Source organism: Hippoglossus hippoglossus, chromosome 24 (assembly GCF_009819705.1).
Source record: "Hippoglossus hippoglossus isolate fHipHip1 chromosome 24, fHipHip1.pri, whole genome shotgun sequence".
Lineage (NCBI taxonomy): Eukaryota > Metazoa > Chordata > Actinopteri > Pleuronectiformes > Pleuronectidae > Hippoglossus > Hippoglossus hippoglossus.
This window is the reverse complement of record NC_047174.1, coordinates 12205754-12225346: the sequence shown is the minus strand read 5'-3', so window position 1 is coordinate 12225346 and position 19593 is coordinate 12205754. Positions and strand designations below refer to the sequence as shown.

The 19593-nt window shown below is 41.3% G+C and overlaps 2 protein-coding genes across 2 annotated transcripts; one reads left to right on the top strand and one right to left on the bottom strand.

Moving 5' to 3' along the window:
• Positions 1–877: 877 nt before the first annotated feature.
• On the bottom strand, positions 878–13994 carry LOC117758885 (protein LEG1 homolog). The gene is made up of 9 exons (XM_034580912.1): positions 13877–13994; positions 3501–3852; positions 3133–3219; positions 2978–3051; positions 2709–2813; positions 2165–2283; positions 1683–1824; positions 1487–1583; positions 878–1312 (listed from the first exon to the last, which is right to left on the bottom strand). Exons 1-9 carry the CDS (start codon positions 13886–13888, stop codon positions 1161–1163), a joined length of 1140 nt encoding a protein of 379 aa, XP_034436803.1. The 5' UTR covers positions 13889–13994; the 3' UTR covers positions 878–1160.
• Positions 5306–13242, top strand: stx7l (syntaxin 7-like). Its single transcript, XM_034580933.1, has 10 exons — positions 5306–5376; positions 7042–7135; positions 7252–7321; positions 7595–7685; positions 7844–7981; positions 10125–10171; positions 10252–10342; positions 10454–10526; positions 10837–10919; positions 11902–13242. Exons 2-10 carry the CDS (start codon positions 7051–7053, stop codon positions 11995–11997), a joined length of 774 nt encoding a protein of 257 aa, XP_034436824.1. The 5' UTR covers positions 5306–5376; positions 7042–7050; the 3' UTR covers positions 11998–13242.
• Positions 13995–19593: the final 5599 nt, after the last annotated feature.

Genomic DNA, 19593 nt, shown 5'->3' with positions numbered 1-19593 from the left:
TAGCATTTCTGGAAAAGTTATGTTTGTGTTTACATCATATGGCCACTAGGGCACGCTATTGGACTGGGGTAGAGCTCCAGATGACATATTGGATGTTAGATGTGGTCCTGAATTTTACTGTCAAGTTGATGGTGATCATGGCCTAGACTCATAAATACATTTTTATAAATTAAATAGTTTGTATACATAACGTTGTGACATCACGTCTCTGTCAGACCTGACAGCAACAATTAAAAACCTTTAAACCCATCTGCTGATGATGGACGGAATATTCAGAAGTAAAAGTTCACGTACTGCAGGGTAATTTTTTCCTGTTATAATACATTTATGTCCAATTCAATTTTTTGTACTAACTTAACCTGTATTGAAGTATTGGTATGTTTTTTATTTTATGTTTTATCTTATGTGCGGGTTGTTTTTCATGTGAGCCATTACTTGTTGCTTCCACACCTCACAAATAATATTTCATCCATGTATTTTGTATTTATGTTGTGTGTACTAAACTACACTACCCAACATTAAATACTCCATTACAAACTAATTTCCTGTATTTAATATCTTACATGATAATTATCTTTACAGAGTATTGAATGTGATTTGTTAAAATTTTTTTTAAATAAACGTATTATGCTGCATGGCAAGTATGGTGAGTATGTTTTGTACTCTGTGCAATATTTTTATAAACTAATCATTATTGTGGATGTAAAATTCTATATGTACATAAAGGTCCATTTCCTTCTGAAATGAAGTACAAATATAGAACATCAAAAACACAAATACTCATATCAAGCTAGAATACCTAAATATACCTAAAAAGTACTGCATTTTTGTACCACACACACAGTTTTCTATTAGTTGATTCTCTTTTTTTAAATATTAGTTTCATTATGACAGTAAAAGTAAGGGATTGTTGATGATTTACTGGGACATGACGTGAACATGCAATACAGACTGAGGAATACCTGATTTACAGCTTAATGCCAGTTGTGTCTTTTTGTATTACATGTTGTCTTGTCTGAGTTTTACAGCAATCAATACAATCCACCTATATGCATGACTTCAGATTTATTTTAGCACGTCTATAACTTCCACATGGTGGGAAAGTATTGACTCGTGTGTGTAACTGGGGTTTTCTCTCTGTCTCTGTTGGTGGGTTTGTCTCAGCAGCCGGTCGCCATCCCGGTGACGATGGACAGGAAGGAGGTGGTGGCGTAGGTGGGATTCAGGAGGAGCTGCTCCAGCATCTCTTTGCCTCTCTCTCTTGTGGTCATCGAGCACATGGCCTTTCCCCACATGCGCACCAGTGTACCACCTGGCAGACAACACCAGCATGAGCATCTTTCAAAGCTCACACAAAAAACAATTTAAAAAACACATGTAATGATACGCGTGTGTGTGTGTGTGTGTGTGTGTGTGTGTGTGTGTGTGTGTGTGTGTGTGTGTGTGTGTGTGTGTGTGTGTGTGTGTGTGTGTGTGTCCACCCCACCGAGAAGATTGTTGATGTTCTGCATCCAGGAGAACACAGACAGTGTGTGGTTCTCCTCGTAAGACAGATCAGGGATGTTAGGTGCAACGTCGTTCTCCTACACACAGGACAGGGAAGACAACAAATGTAATACAAGTATACAAGCTGTAAGAATTGGTTTGGAAATCAATTGGTGGAATACGTTGGAAGTTTGTACCTGTAAAATTCGACCTGGCAGAGGGTTCATGAACATCGCAGATTTGTCCAAATTGGACTGGAAATATGCCGCTGATACGTACTCTGCTGAGTTGAGCCAGCACTTAGCAAAATACACCTCCGTGGAGGAGTAGTGGCTCTCCCTGAAGGAGGGAGAGAACAGGAGGTCAACATAAGAGATGTTAAAGAAATGATTCCTCTTCTGACTGAGGGATAGATGAGAAAATTCATAACATTGTCTGTCATTGTCTTGACTTAGAAACACTTGTTGTCTTCGTGAGAACACAAAGATGCCCAGAGTGGTATGGACTGAGGTTAAAACATCCACACAACATTAAGATACGAGTAAAAAAATCAAATAAAAGTGCTGACAGACAGATTGACAGATAGATGGATCGTTGTATGGACGGACGGACAAACGGATGGATGGATGAATGGACAAATGGACGGACGGATGGAAAGATGGATGACTGCTTGATTTACCTGGAACTACAAACTGCAGAGGCATGAGTTGAAGCCATTTGGGCAGCCCAGTAGAGACCGAGCAGAGCGTCTTTCTTCTCAACGTCGGGCAGAGCAGACTCAGACGCAGCCTTGAGACCCTTCAGACACACACAGAGAGTCACAATGGTGCACAAGTACAAATCCATCATAACGTTTAGGGACACAGAAGAGACAGGTTGAAACAGAGGAAAATGCAGAAGCTGAGACAACCTGACTTTTAGACCCACTCTGCCTTTTAGATGCATTTGTAGCATGTGTGTTTTACTTTCAGTGAAACTAGATTAAACGGAGCTGAATTTGGATTTGTTGTGTGGACTGAACTCATAGACATCGATATTGCTTGCCTGCTTGGAAATGGATTGAAGCAGTGGTCCATTTGTTTTTGCACTGCTGAGTTTGAACGTTTGAAATACTGAGTCAAAGTTTGTTGCCTTTGAAATAAAAGACCACACGTGACACTGAAGCAGCCCCCCCCCTGCCCCTCATTTCAAAATTCAAACCTGCTGCAGTGCACTTCATATACCTGGAAAAAGGCATCCCACTTAGGCATGACCTCAGGGAAGCGAGCTGAACAGTCGGCATAGGTGGTGCAGAGGTCCTCGACCCCCGCAGGAATCTGCATCTTGACCTATTGACCAGAGTTAAATGGTTAAAACAATCATTCTCCTCATCATTAAACCATGTTCATATACATGTGAGGACATAGAAATAACAGCAGATATCCCATGAGTGCAGCTTTTTATGTTGTTGACTTCAACTGTCTCACTTTGTGTTTGAGATGTGCACGAGTACCTGAAGTTCAGGTCCCATGAGACCTTGCTGTGCAGCAGAGAGGAAGGGCAGTGTTGAGACAAAGTAGTTCTGACCTGGAGAGAAGCAAAGAGGTAGTTTGTGTTCGCTGTGTGTGTGTGTGTGTTTGTGAGTGAGTGAGTTTGTGTTACACTTACAGGCCCACCAACTCTGAGTAGAGATGCACATGGTATCTCCTGTTTGCAGGCCGCAGGTTGAAGCGCCGGTCGGGTCTGCCAGACGCCCTACGGACACACGGCATTACATCATCAGTTTGACTCTGGATTCTGTGAGGGCTGGTGTTATGACATTACGTTTCACACACACTTTGGCAAATACAAACATTTTCAACAATCGTAGGGGTCAAAGATCATTGCTGAGTTCTGACATCTAGAAAGTTCTTAACAGACACTGGTGGTCATTTTGGAAAAGTAGACAAATTCTATAGTCAATTTTTCTTTCTTAACTTTACAGGGAAGGATTATTGTACTTTTCTTTGAAAGAAATAACATAACTTTCAGCTTACCTGACGTTAGCATCCATCCAAGCTGCAGTGGCAGTCCCCAAATAGGACTGTCTGTAGCGTTTGTGCCCATGCATCCCATAAATGGGTCCGTAGCAGCAATCAGCAGCCGATAAAGGCTCATACGGTGAAGATAGTGCCAGGGGTCAGGGGTCAGGACGCCATTCTCGATCGGCAGGTCTGTGAGTTGGCCGGCCGTGTGCGCCCACAGGATGGGCATGCCATTTTCCAAGATGACGGCAGAGCTGCCGAGGGACGCGGCGCACGCCAGGAGGAGGCCGAGGGCCGTCAGACGCTGCATGACTGAGGAAGGGCCGGCGCAGAGAGGGATGGAGTCAAGAGCTAGTACTCTGGAGTGAGAGTCGACAAATAGATGCACAGCTTTTATACTCCAAGTCGGCACTCAGTTTATTTGACCTATGCAGGACAACAAACAGACACACACACACACACACACACACACACGCCCATGTGACATGTGGTTCACTGGACTCTCACACTCAGATAAGACCTAAAGCTCAATACTTTAAAAAATACTTGGAAACAAAAGGTCCCCATTGTAAACATACCAATACAAAGAGAAAAGGACCAATATGATGTGAAGCTGAAGGAAGAGCTATCACCAGGTCTTGATAAGTTTAATGGAGGTTTTGTCACATCTTACGTTATCAACTCACAAATCAAAAATTGCATTTAAATTGAGAGGTGATCAGCAAAAGGACAGAGGCTTTAATTGTGATTCATGTTGTATAATCAAGATAACATTATCCTTCTCTTTTGGTTGACAGTTTGTCTTATAATAAATATTGTTGATAATGTTGCTTTGTGCTGAGTAGATCAGTAAATTGGACACATTCACATGAACTTATTAGGTTCCACGAGTTCACTCAGCTTAGATAACACAAGTTCCACGTGACTTTTATCTATAGTTCCAGCACAGAAGCTCATCTGTTCCGAGCCATACGAGCTCCCGTATCTGTGGCTGGTTAGCATTGGTTTTGCATTTTGTTTGACCAACTGTTTTTAACCAATCGTAACACGTGTATTTCTGACTTTTGGTCTGCAAACTAACGCCGGAGTCGTTGAACCCACTTGAACCTCGGAATGATACACACACACACACACACATCACCCAGGACACCGCAGAGGTCAAATCTGCGACTTTAAAAACATGCTGAAACCTGAACATTGTTGTAAAAGTTTATTCGTATACATGGCTGTAGTGAAGATTTTAGAAAACCTGAGGTCCAAGTCTAGGTCTGTCAAAACATGCACCAACAACACTGGAAATTTCTTTCCATGCACAAAAGAAGAGTCTCCAACTCTTTTTTAATGATAAATGATAAATTTCACAATTACATTTTTACATCTTAATGTTCCAACATAAGATAAAATGCAGATTGCATTCACCTGTGAAAAAAAAAAAAAAATCGGAATTAATGGGATGGTTTTCTGTTCTCGTGAAAAAAAAAACTCAATCAAATGCAGTATGCGTAGTAGTCACACTAAGTTTGGTAAAAACTTTCCATGTGTTGTTGAGTTACAGTAAATTACTTTACGATATAGATCAGATCAGTGATCACAGATCATACACAGATACAGAAGACATAATAAAAGTTAGATTTCTTGTCTTAACGTTTGTTTTAAGTTATTTTTGTGTTTTGTAATCGTTTTTAAATAGTTTTCAGATACACAAGACATAAAAAGAGTTTGATTTCTTGACTGAATGTCTCTTTAAAGTAAATGGTTCATTCTTGGTGTGACCTCATAGACCGCATATGAAAGTGTGATCTTCATGTGCTGCAGACGTCATGTGACCGTGGGAGTGGCAGAAAATCCGGAAACAAACACCCCAGCGCTGCAGAAAGTCAAGAGAAAGGTAAAACGGCCCAAACTCCGAACCTCTACACACAGATCGACACGTATGTTGACATTGATACTGTCGCGTGTTACTCATGATACGGTTTCATATCCAGGAACAGAGAGAGGAAAATAATTTGCGCTGATAGAAAACGTTGGAAATGAGCTGCGTCTTTGAGTGTGACTTGGTGGCTGATGCATGTTGGAGTCTGTCAGTGGAATGAATCCATGAAATGCGACCTTATCTCTGATCAACGTGACAAAGATCATTTCTCTTGTCACTGTAAACTCCTGTGATTTCCGCATTGTCCTCGCTTGTGTAGTAAAGGGACACGTTTGCAGACTGGGAGGCGATCGGAGTGGAAATCATCGATAAATCAATGATTTATATATATATTATTGGAAATAATAATGATTATAACCCTCTTGTGCCATTGACACGTTTGTTTAGCCTCAGTCTGACAGATTCTTAGCAGAAAACTCCCGTAGTTTCAAACCAGCTTCCGCTCGAGTTTTTCGATGCGCGTCTATTAGCGATGTTACGGTACGGTAGCTTGACGCGGCCAAAAAGCACAAAACTCGTATGTCAGGGAAGTCTAGTTGACTGTGACGTAATCACATTAGTTCAAATCTGGTACATTTTGTATTTTTGATTATTTCGTATGTTAATGTCACTGAATATCATGGTTTTTTTTATTGTTCTATTTCTTATGCTGCTGATTTTCACAAAATAATCTACAAATTGTATTATAACTTTTGAAAAAACGTTAGAAGTACACTAAACTGAACTAAACTAAATTAGCAATTCCAATTATATTATAAAAATACAATTTTGTCCTCATTCCTGCAGTTAGTCTACTGCAGTCGTGTTTAAAATGACCCTGATTATACCGTATTCAACAGCTAAGGAAGTCTGCATGACCCAACCCTGTTGACCTACATTTTACTCTTTGCATAATAAATGAGATGCAGTGCACCTTGAGACAATGGATCACAAACTGTGGGCAGCTTAAAACGGACAAACTCCTTGTTCAGCCTGTTTCACCTGGTGTCTGGTTGATCTTTCAGCCTTCAGATCAAAGTATGTTTACACTGGGGTCGTATTTTGAATGGTTTGCTTTTAGGTAATAAGGTAAATCTTCTTTAACGGTTTCAAATACACTGTCTTATTGCCCTGCATTGTATGGTCATGGCAGCAAATCACAGCATCCTGATCCCAAAATCTTACCAGAAAAGTCTAGGCTTTAGACATGAACTACATCAGGACATTTTTTTTATATGTTGCGGCTTTATTGCCTCCTTACAGCCATCTATGGAAGCATAGCCACTAAAATGCTGATGTAACAGCTGTTTCATGCAAATTATTAATTTAATCTTTATTTAATCAGGCAGTGTCATTGAGATTTTCAATCTATTTTTTCAAGAGAGACTTCTTGTGTAAAATGAAACTGGTATAAAATGTTGGCCTTTGAAATTAATACAAAAATCACACATGTTGCACTGCTGCACTGCATTAAATACAGTATGATGTCATTCCATCAAGTTTCTCTCAGCATCATCAACCTGACTCCGAGCATCCCTGGTACCAGATACACCAAGAAAACACTATTTAGATTAAGCCACTGCAGTAACTATGATAATCAGTGAATGAAGTTGTCCATGTGTCGTCATTGTGTCCTCACAGCTCTTCGTCATGGCCTACCAGGCGGGGACCCCAGAGGAGCTCACCGCCTTAGTTAACGACATCAGCGCTAACATACAGAAGATCACACTGCTGAGTAATAACACTAACACGCACGCACGCACTTTGCTGATTCCAGTTTGCAAATCATGGTATAAACATGGCGACACGTCAGTAGATAATCGAACATGTGCTCTCTTTCCTCCTGACCAGCCTCCGAGCTGCAGAGGGCAGTGTCTCTCCTGGAAACGGAGCAGGACAGCGGCCAGCTACGACACACATTGTGAGTTACAGTGGCCGGGGTTGTGGGTTATCCGTTATCGTGTAACCAGCACAAAGACTGGTTGCAAAAACTGAGAATTTTCAACCATGTCTGGCTCATAGTAGTCAAGTGATTGTTGATGGGGATATTGGCTGTTCGAGCAGCCTGATATGAAAACTGCTCAACACTTTCAACATCAGAAAAATCGGTCCTCCAAATACTCTCTATAGTCTGTCGGTGTTTCGACCAAATTAAAATGACCCCCGACGTGATCTTTTTTTCTCCCGTCACCAGGCAACAGAAACAGCAGCAGGGCAACCAGCTCGCCAAGGAGACTGACCGACTGATCAAAGTCTTCAGTGCACGTCCCGTTGGCCCCGATCAAGTACGGAAATCTTCAATAACCTCTTTCTCAACAGCTGCTTAAAGTCATAATGCCCCCTTTTTTTTTTTTTCTAGTTACTACCACACGAGATTAATTGAAGGACACAGACGTTAACTCTGTGGTCACTCTGGTAATGTGTTTCTGTGTGTGTCTCTTAGCGGCAGAGAAAAATACAGAGAGAGCGCCTGTTGAACGACTTCTCCGCCGCCTTAAATAGCTTCCAAAAGACCCAGCGGCGGGCGGCTGACAAAGAACGAGACTTTGTGGCCAGAGTCCGAGCCAGCTCCAGGGTGTCGGTGAGTAATCTGCTACAATGTCACAAGGGCACAGAACACAGAAAACACTGAAAACAGTCAGATCATAGAAACTATGCCAAAGACGGGTTTATGCCCTTTGATATCACAGCATCAGGCCAAGGGATGTCCTTTCTTTACACTATGCATACACATCATGGCTGCCTTGCGTATCCTGCGTGTGTGTTTGGCGCTTCAAGTGTTTACGTCCTGAGAAATTAACAATACATGTCCGCAAGATGCATGAACGGTAGGTGCACGTGACCACCAGTGTCACCACGTTTTGTTATTCACACAATGGTAATCCAGAAGTTCTATTCGATGAGTTTTTTTCTTATCTTTATTCAAGAGCGTCTTTCAGTTTGAGGGCATTACTTATTGATTCCACGTTCAGATTTTGCTCTGCTTGTGCTCCAACTGTGCGCTTGCGCTCAGATTCCCTTTGCTTCAGCTCTTCTCCTGTATCTGTGTACGTGTGAAACGTCTGCTCTCAGATTTCTCCTCTGCTCTTGGATTTCTTTTATGCACCAAGTCTGTCAAAATTATTCCCCAACCAATAGAATGCCAGATGTAAGGATGATGATTCAAATTGATGAAAGTGTCCTGCAAGTGTATTTCTGGCTTGAGGTGGAATGTAAGACCCTGGCAAAAGAGGCTGGATAGTGTGCACATCCAACACCTAATGGCTACACACCTCACATTGTGATATACTCAATGATGCAACATTTACGTCAAGCACAAAAATAGCTAACTGATCAAAGACTACAAAATATGTGTCAGACCCTCTTTAACAGTACAGATTTGTGCATTTTAATTTTTTTTTGTAAATGTGTCAGACAGTAGAAAGCTGGCGTTTCTCTCTAAGACTTTGTGACTCACTGCTACCAAGATTTTCCTCCTTGATGCAGCCAACCAATCATAGAAAAGAACTTATCTGGACTCAGTGCAGATATCAGTGTCTGCATACCTGCCAGCAGATAAGAAAAAAGAAACAGCCTTTTATAGAAGATTGCACAGGCTGCAATTTCAAACGTTTCTCATGTCATTTTCTAGAGGACTGTACAGATCGAAATGTCCTGCGAGTTTATAATTTGTATTGTCTCATATCAGTTAATAGGAATGAGTCATGCATTTCTAAATGTGTGCTCCGTCTCCCGATGTGCAGCGACACTTCCCAGAAATCTGGCTGAAACCAGAAGCACCTCAAGTTAGTAAATAGAAAATCACGACTGGAGAAATCTACAAAATGGAGTCGGTAAATCACAGGATTAAAAAACTTTGCCAAACTGTTTGATGAGCGATTTGAAGAGACAAATATTGTACAGAAATAAAAAGCAAAACAAAATAACCCACTCTTTACTTGAGGATTCTCCCTCAGCCAAAACTAATACACTTTGTTATCCAACTATTAATCTCTCCTTTTACTTAGATTTGTTTTATATCCCTCTTTTCTTTTGCTCTCTTTTTGTTCCATTTTGGTTATTACTGTCATGTAAGTTAAATTTAGTCATTTCAGATGTACAATAACAATGATGATGGATTATTATTATTATTATTATCAATCTTGGATGAGAAGTAACTGCTGTTATGGATCGGACTGATTGGTTATGGATTCATCATTGAAAAAACACTAGTGCCATCTATTCTGAATTTAAGTGTAATGTTCTACAAACAATGAAACACTTCAGGGTCCTTTTCTTTTGAAATCACTGTATCTCAGTGCAGGAAGTCCAAATAATACAGAACATCATATGTGAGGTGCTACTGATGTGTTTTTGTTAGACTCTCATAAATGTTTCCAATTGTTCTACATTTCTGCCTTAAACAGGTGTCAGCAGGTAATTTATTCAAATTTACTTGAACTGAAAAGTTTCGAAGCACAGTTTCACAAGAAGCTGTCGCCTCGCTCGGACGGTTTTTATTTGTGACGGTTTTAGAAACCTGTTCCCTCGGGGGGGGAGGCAGCTTGCTTGGCAACTCTGTTCCGTTCCCTCACCAATTATCCCAGTGCACAGAAAAGTGTGTGTATCTGCTGTTTTCATACCGAGGAGCAGGAACAGTTCCGTACTGCTCTACATGTGGGTGAGGAACATGGCTGGGAGGAATAATGGTCATAATGATAACACCCTGTACCTTCCTTCAACAGGGAGGCCAGCCTGACGACAGCTTCGGAAATGTGGCTGCATTCTCAAAGTCAGTCTCCCGATTCTGATTATTATTATTTAGTTATCATTAATACATTTTCTTATTGCATCTATATTTGTTCCCTGCAGTGAAACCCAGGTGCAGGCTCAGGCCGAGGCCATCACCGAAGACGACCTGAGGCTGATCCAAGAGAGAGAGACGTCCATCAGGCAGCTGGAGGTACAGACGAGGATTAAAAATGTCTACAACTGCACTGCCGCGTAAAACTCTGATACATGAACACATGTTGGTTCACGTGAGCATGACCTGTCTCTGTGCTTCTTGGTTTAGTCTGACATCACAGATATCAATGACATCTTCAAGGACCTGGGGATGATGGTGCATGAGCAGGGAGACATGATAGGTGAGCGGCCGTCACCTGCACATATACTGTACATTACCTGGTCTGTTCTTCCTATAATATCACTTTTACAATGAAAAATCAACCTACGGATGGTAAGAACCTCATAATATTTCTGGTGTCATATTTTTCCAGGGTATACATGTAGGTTTCTTTTTCTGGACCACATATTTGCATCTATTGTGTTTTATAATGGCCTTACACCATGTATGCATTACACATGTTGCACCATGCCACATTCATCTGTACATAATAAAGGAAATCGCCCACCAGCTGCATGTTAAACTGTGCATATCTCCTGTGTGCTCTGCAGACAGTATAGAGGCCAATGTGGAGAGTGCCGATGTGAATGTCCAGAGCGCCACCCAGCAGTTAGCACGGGCTGCACAATACCAGGTGAGTCATGTGACGCCGGAGCCAGAACAAGAGAAATAATAGAAGAGAGTAAAGACAGATAGAAAAAAAGACAGGATTGAAAGAAAAAAAGGAGGAAAAGAGCGGACAGGCATTTAAGGCTTCATCCACATTACAAAATGTTTGTTTGAAAAAGGCGTTTCCAAACTAAAATAAAACGCCTTTTTCCACACAAGCATTTTGGCCCCATGGTCATATTATCCATGTTGTGTTCTGCACTTGTAGCCGTGGCTAATGCTTGTTGTGTCCTTCCGGAGGAGGGTCATGTGATAAGAGCCTGACCAATCAGCGAAGGCAACGTAGTGACAGAAAAGACCTAATCAGAAAGTGGTTGCGAGTGTCTACGTCATCATTGTCAAACTTCTCAGCTTCTTCCCTTCCAGACGAAGGTGAAGATGAAGCTATTATAGCCACGCTTCGATTTGTCTCGGCCACAGGAAGCGAATGTTTTATTCGACGCCTCGCTCGCACAGATTGGAATTGAACGGGAGGTGAATTTTTGCAACTTAAACATGTGACCGGGCCCTCAAACCTGGAATTTTCAAACTAAATTGGGGTCAGCAACGTTTCCAAACTTCTTCGTTATAACGGCTCCAAGACTCCGGAGTAGTGTTTGGACTCCAGGCATATCCGTAGCAGAGTTTTCAAAATAATACGTAGTGGTGTGGATGTAGCATAAATGTTTAAATGTCAGAGAAGTTAGTTTGGAACTAGCTAAAGGAAGAAATTAAGTCTGAGGTCGCAGCATGTGTGGATACATGACTAACTGCAGCCTGCACGTGGACTCATTGTGTAACCAAGTTTTTATTTAGTTTGCTTATTAAAACAAGATTGAATAAAGAGGCAATATAAAAAGTCACGCTATGTTTGAGTCACTTCAAAATGTCAGCTTGCTTGAGTGAAACTAAATTCATTCATCTTTATGTTGCTTTGCTAAAAACACTTTTGTGCCTCACTCCCACAGAGGAGCTCACGGAAGAAGATCTGCATCCTGGTGGTAGTGTTGGCTGTAGTTGCCGTGATAGTAGGACTTATCATCTGGGGAGCCGTCGGCAAATAAAAGGCTTCTCCTCCTCCTCAATCGGACAAAGGAGGAAGTATCGTCCTGTCACTGCTGCGCCTCCCATATTTCTCACCCCTTCTTTTTGTTAAATCTACCTGTCTTTATTTGGAATGCACACTCTCTTCACTTTAAAAAAAAAAAAAAACTAGCGCTGGTAGCTTTATCGTTACAATTGGCTTTAATTGAATTGTTTGTGTTTGATTTTACTAATTATTTTCTGTAAATGTCAAGATTTTTATCCTCACCCGTTTGTCCCGTGAAACACAGAATTTTTATTATCTCCATTGAGCTACATGTTGAATAATGTACAGTATAGACAAAAGCTTCTGGGTGCAGTGAAGCAGCACAGAGTGTCTGGAGGCAGGTACGAGGTATTTAGCCTACAAGATCTGTTCCTATCAATATGCCACATTTCTGCAGCAATATGCCACATATCAAATGCTACATGTTTCTCTGAAGTTTCACTGTGAATCAAGTGCACTATGTAAATTTTTTGCACAAACACAAAAGTAAACTACATTTATCTTATCCTAACCCTACTGCCTGGGACAAATCTTTTTTTTTTTCTTCTTTTTTTTTCAAAATCTCGTGTACATGAGTTCATCATAAATGAAAATGTATTGTTATTTTCTGTTCAAATTCATGTTGTTTTCTAATGTTAAATGAAGAAATACTGTTCTTGTGATTATTACTTTAAGTCGCACTCCACTATCAGCCGGCAAGATGGCAAGAGTTGGTAAGTGGTGTGTTTCCTTTGGCTACACCAACTGTAAGTGTGTAGCTCAGAGATGCAAAGCATATATCAAGGAGAATGTTTTTTTTATAAATCAAATAACCTATCGCAGACGACTACACTCAGCAGACGGTGACAAGAGGGTCACTTAGATTTATTTAAAACCCCTGCGTTACCTCACAGGCGTCCTTGTGCGGCTGGAGCTACAGCAATCAGACGCGCTCCTGAGAAAACACCTCTGTGTGCATGCTCACAGAAAAGCTGTGCTGGATAAACTATTTTATTATTTATACAAATAAATCAAAAACAACAAGTAAAAAGTGCCACAACAGTTTGACCGAGAAGTAAAATTATCATCACATAATGGATGTCTTAAATATTGACATTTAGTCTAATAAATGACCTGAATGTACTGAATCTGAAATGAGAGGGGTGCTTTTTACCCAATTGTAATTTTTACATAGTTATGATTCTTCAATAAAAGTATTTAGTCGTAAAACGTGCCACTTCTTTGAGTTTAGACTATTTTACGTTGTTCCTTTGGTACTGGCGTCATTTTTAGTTAAATTAATGACAGGCTGGCAGGTTGCTGACACGTTGCTTTACATATCATTTGGTTCTTATTTATTTAGACTCATGTCATTTGAAAGAAACGAAGTGTTTATTGCCTTCTCAGCCCTGATGTAAAAGCATGAGTGTTCATATGGAGGAGATCAAATATGTGTAACCTTTCTTGATTAAGTACATGCTGAATCTCAAAAGCTGCCAGATCCACTCACTTTAAAATTCAATCCAAGAAGCATATTCTCTACATAAACAATGGTTTACAGTCTATACAATTTTTTTTAAGGTTGTAATGTGATGTATGTGATTATATGTTAGCTATTAATACACTGGTCAAATGGTTTAGTGGGAACATGAGGCCTGTTAGTTAAGTAGAAAGTATCAGGGAATATTGTTGACCATCTAAAATTCTGTTGAGCATGAAGCATTTAATTAAGCTTATTTGGCACCAGGACATGGTGTTCCCCAGTAGATAACACCAGAGGACCAACAACAGAGCCCTGTGGTACACCTCTGGAGACCTTTTCTGTAAATTGTTTTCAAAAGCTCAAATCTAGTCTGAAAAGAGTTAACACTCACATCATGTGTCATCTCCTTGTTTACCCGTTAGACTGAAGGAAATAAATTCCAGGCAGCAATGAGAGGATGAGATCATGGGGGCAGTTCAGGCATATGTCGGAACAGACGCTGTTGGAGTTGGAGCTGGATGTGGAAGTAACAGACTGCCGTGACGCAGAAGGCAAAGCTTTCCTTGGCAGGGTGCGAGACGAGGAGGACTTGGACAACGTGTTGCAAATACATCACTCGGGCAGAGATCGGGTTGAACTGGGCGTCAGTAGGACAGGGAATATTTTAGGCTGGTTACACACACAAAGTGGCAGGTTGCTGTAAAGAGCTGAGCAGGATTTTCCTTCCGAACAGAAATGTAACAGCTAAGGAGGCACAGGAAAGTTTGAACGGGTGAAAAGTTACTGCAGGGGAAGCTGAGTGTGTTTGGTTTGAAGTGGACGGACACACACTGAGTTATTAGGTTGTTTTTCAGTTGATGTAATTTTCCTCAACATTTATTTTACTGCCTTATTTAAGAAAAACGCAGGTCCACCGATGATTCTAGCAAACAATAATCAAGGCTGAGCATGTTGATGACTCTCCTCCTTTATAAAAGCTCAACGTGTCTGAGGCACAGAGGCCCTTTTTTGCCTGGTGGTGTGGAAAAATCACAAATAATGACATGGGCTGTACATAGTCATTTCATTCCGCTAGGATGAGGATGAATTGGAGAAATAACTTATCTGGACAAACCAAGTAAAGTCAGGTCCTTTAGTTGGGTCATTATTGGGGGTTAACAAAATGTGGTTTCTATTCCTCCCTATTAATATACGTTTAAAATACCTTTCCTAATTACGGTCAAAGCAGAAGATGCAGAAGCCAAGATATCCTGACCTTTATTTCCTAAAAGCTAAAACTCCGGATCCTAGATAGATGGATACTCAAACCTCCTGAAATGTTTGCCTCTATCATGTAAATTTGTTTTTGCATTAAATCTAAGGACAGATTTATTTCTGCCAACAGGGGGCAGTACAGAATTACTTACATCACCATCTAGTCCATAATATAACACTGTGTAATGCTACTCCTGTTTTTTCTTTCTCTGATGGTCTGTCAGGACTATTTTTAATTGACATATTATGCATATTTTGAGTTTTTTTTTTTACAATACCCATCTAGATTTTCCTTAATCCCCACTAAATATATAAACAAATGCATTCATTTTATATTATATGATAGAATCAGTCTGCATCATACCTTTTATCACAGCCAGTCAGGTCTTTGACCAATGTCCATACTTTTCTTATAAGTGGCTGTTGCTCCGTTTCATGCCCTTCAGCAGCACATCCTGCAGAAGTGTCCTTGAGCCAGACAGTGAATCCTTTGTCTGCTCTGGGATCCAGATCAGTGATGATTCTCACCAGGTGGAGTGGTAATAGCTGTAAAGAGAACATTATTTTTTCAGCTGGGATTGAGATAGCAGTGACCTTGTCCTCATCATAAGTACATTTTATGTTTTACTCTGCTCTCCCCCTCCCATTTGTGAGCCAGTCAAAACCCACAGGAGTTTTCTAGTTAAACGAAACTGCATTTACCTTGGAGTATGTTAAATCCACATGTAATATGAAGGCCTACTAAACCTTGCTGAGTGATATATCTTCAATACTGTAGAGGACATTATACTGACCATAGACTGTATATAAAGATGGTCTCCACTTCCTCCCACTATCCAGAAATGAAGCCAAAATATCACGGACACAAACGTTGCCATCTTTAAAGCCAGAGTCTGCACAGTAGCGATCAGTGGATGAAGCCTCTGTAGCGAGGTCCCACTGATACAAGCACTGGACCAATCGTCAGCCAGTTTATTTAACATGTACTCCGACTTTTTAGCTTGTCCCATCTGCTAACACGGGAGAGGCGGGATTTGCAGCCAGCCACCAGATGGCGATCGACGCACTTTGGCTTCACCTTTAGTGAAACAGTCATTTCATCCTTTAAAAAAAATACCTGTGTGATTGTTGTTCAGGTAAATAAACAAGCATGACAAAATCTTTCTGTTAAATGTATCCTTTCTTTGCTTTCTGCACTTTTTGTTAAGATTTAATCAGACTGCATATGCAACTGAAAATCTACAAACCTAAGAATCAAAATAAACTTTATGCTGATGTAGCCATAGTTCTTATGCATGGGTGACAAAGAAACTTGAAATGATCACAAATGCATCACCACCCTATAAAAAAAATCAAATCTGCAGGTCAGATCAATGCACGTGGTGATATCATGAAAGTTTGCGTTGTTGACATCTTCAAACCTTGTAAGTGAGCATCCCGGTCTCCATCCGTGGTCCCTGACTTGTAATCCGCAGGCCTGATCCAGGACCCCAGAGGGCAGCATTCCTCCCAGCTACCCAGGAATGTAAACTTTATTTTGGAGTCCAGCTGCGGACCAGCAGGAGGAATGCAGCGTGTTTGCTGTTAAAACGTCGTCTCTGTGGTGTACTCTCTCTGAAAAGAAATATGTAGAGAAGTCATAAATAAAGATGAGGTACAGCTGGCACCGGTGGGATGACAACTGGCACCAGAACAGAGAAACATGTTGGCAGGTATAAGCAGGTGGGGGTTTTCAGATTTAGAGGTTTGTGTGTATTCTGGTAAATATTGATGTTTTTCTGAAGAGGAAGTAGCTCTCAGGTATGTGACAGGATGTTCCACGCTCAGAGGAAACCGCAGCACTCACCTGCCATTTCAAAGTAAGAATTCAAACACTGAACCAACCTTGGGTACACCTGTACGCAACTGTTTACTACCTCTGCGCAGGAAAACAAACAAATAACTGGCACGGACTAAGTAAAGATGGTTTCTAGAGCCACTGCTGCATTCCACGCCATGTTTCTCCCATCATTCCACCATTTCCACTGATCATAAGCCATGCCCTCTCTCAAGCGCTCCCATCCTGCACCACAATCAAGTAGGTGTAATGTTGTTGTACTGTTTTATCTCCCCTGCTTAAGTATTTCCGCAGTGTTGATTTTAGTCAATTATCTCAACAACTATGACTTGTCAATAACAGCGCCCCCTGTTGCATATCTGCTGTGGATGCCACTGTCACCTTGCTAAACCCACCGATGAACAACTGGTCCACAGCGATGACTTTTGATTGTGTATTAGTTGACTCATGGAGTCTGTGAAACCCGTTGGGTGCTTATGAAATAGAAAAATTCAGAGCACACGCACGCATAAAGCAACTATTCATATTTGTTGTCCAATGAGAAAAGTCTCTACCAAAGCTCAAGCCACAGCTACGCCCATGATCACAGGGATACCACTATATTTTAATCCAACTGGGTACGTTCCAGTGAAGAACCTCACCCACTGTGCATTAAAAAAAAAGTCATATCCTTGCTCCCATCTTAGTTCTCCTTTAAACTGATTACAGTCTCCTACATAAACTCTTTGTTCATAAATGTTGAGCCATATGGTTTAAAACTTGTAGTTGGATCTCTGAACTGACCTTTGGGGTCAGACATCTGATTTATTGGTCAAATCCCTTGAAACAACGAGAGAGGAAAGGAGGCTCTCACCAACATCTCCGCCCACCTTTTTTAATTTACGTCTTGTGTGAACAAGTTTAAATACCATTCTGGTTTGCTCACCTCAAATCATCTCCTATACATGTAGGAGATGGTTTGTATGGGGCAATGTAACCAAGAGGAAAAATGCAGGAAGACAAACTACGTTGACCTTGTCCATCGCAACGGACGTCATAACCTCCAACCGCCTCGCCAATGGTGGGAATGAAGGATGGAGGCAGGGAGGTAATTGAGGAATGGAAGTGTGTCTCCTAGGTGGCCATGCTGTTACTCTGGAAGGATGTGGGCATCGGTCAGACCACACATACACACACACATGCACACAAACAGACACACACACACACAACGCAGTGTGCACACTAGTAGCAAGGCCTTTCCAAGCTTCTGCTCTTGTTATTGTTATGCAGTGGTGAGTGTTTAACTCTGAGGCCTCACCGTGGTGGGACCAGAGGAATTAGCCTCTGGGTAAGTGCAGGGCTCGGCATTTGATTCTCCGTTTCTATAATGGTGGGTAATAAATTGTGGGCATTTGTCATTGTGGGGCTGAAGGAATTCGTCTCTGGGTTCCTGTTGAACTGCTCTCACATTTTTGATGAATTTGGACGAAAAGGGAAAAACATGCCTGCAGAGTTAGCTACACGATGTTCCGTCCAAACTACATCGTTTTAGGCAATTAGGGGAACAAATCAACTGTGTTTGTTTTCCTTCCCGGTGCTAGCTGCGTGCAGTCGAACAAGCTTGACTGAGCTGGCTGAGGGCAAACATTAAAATGGAGTTATGTAATGGAAAAGTCAGAGAAAAAGATGGCCTGCTTTGTGCTACATGTACACTGAGACTGCGTGGCAATTTAAGATATTATCCGGAAGTTATCGATGCACACATGCATGGTGAAGAATCATTGCAGAGCTCTGAAATATTTATGTCTAAAAGTCAGGGGAGATTGTGACTACAGTGGCATCAGCCATCTTTTTGGAAGCAGCATCTCAACTGCTGACAGGAAGAGACTGGGCATTAGGGAGGCCAGCTCGACCCTTTGACCCAGTGGAGGTGCTGGGAGAGGAGAACGAGGGCAAAGCTGTCCCATCCATGCTCATTCCCTCCTGCTGCTGTTAGACTGTACAATCAGCTCTGCTCCCAGTCGACCACGTGCACTTTATCTATATCTCTCAGGTTTTCAAGATTTTCTATCTGTGCAATTTCAATTTAATTTTCATACAGTGTTTAGATCGTCTTTACATTGTACATATTTCTATTGTGTTAGTTCCTTGTGTTTATAATGTACTTTTTTACTCATCACCTTTACTGATTGTGTATTTAACTATTCCCTCTTTGCTGCTGCAACACTGTAAATTTCCCCATCGTGGGACAAATACCTGTAAAAGACTATCATATCTTATCGTACAATTCCATGGCTGACGGAAATGTATAAAAAAAGCTCCCATATGAATTACCCAAAATAGTTGGGAAAAAAGTGGTTGTAATGGAAATGTAGGTTTCCATAAAAAATTATAACATTCACAATAGCAAACAGATTAGTATAATTAGTTTATTAGCGGAGCAACACCCAGAAACCCTTAACAAACAAGGATATCTTATAAACCTTAACAATTGACGGACAAGAGAGATCTTATCGACCTTGTCCTGATAGCGTTATGAAAAAGTATCAGCTGAGTGGGGAAGGGACATGTGATGGTCTCACAGTTGAGATCAGAGAGGTTGGGTGTGGGAAGACTTAATATGTTTGCAGCAGTATGGGTTATATCTGTTAGTTTAAAAAAATCCTGTAAAAGTTTGATTTGTTGATAGATTTTATCGATAGAATGTTGGATTTTAAAGCTGAGATTATTTTCCAAGTTATTTATCTCAGTGTGTCGGACTTACCGGAACTCACCAGGATTGCAGGACCCATTGTTTACAGATCCTGGCCCTGAGCAAATTCTACCTGTTAATCAGCTGCACTGAAAGGAGTTTGACGTCAGCAGCGGACAGAGCTAACAGAACGAGAGGTGTGAAGACCGTGTGGACGAGCATTTGAGGAGGCAGATGGGGCCGTCCGGGTCAGAGGTTAAGAGGGGTTGATGGGTGGGGCGGCAGCGGTGGCCGGGGTGGAAGCTGCTCGGCAAACACAGCTTGCTGTCACAAACGCATCACGTAT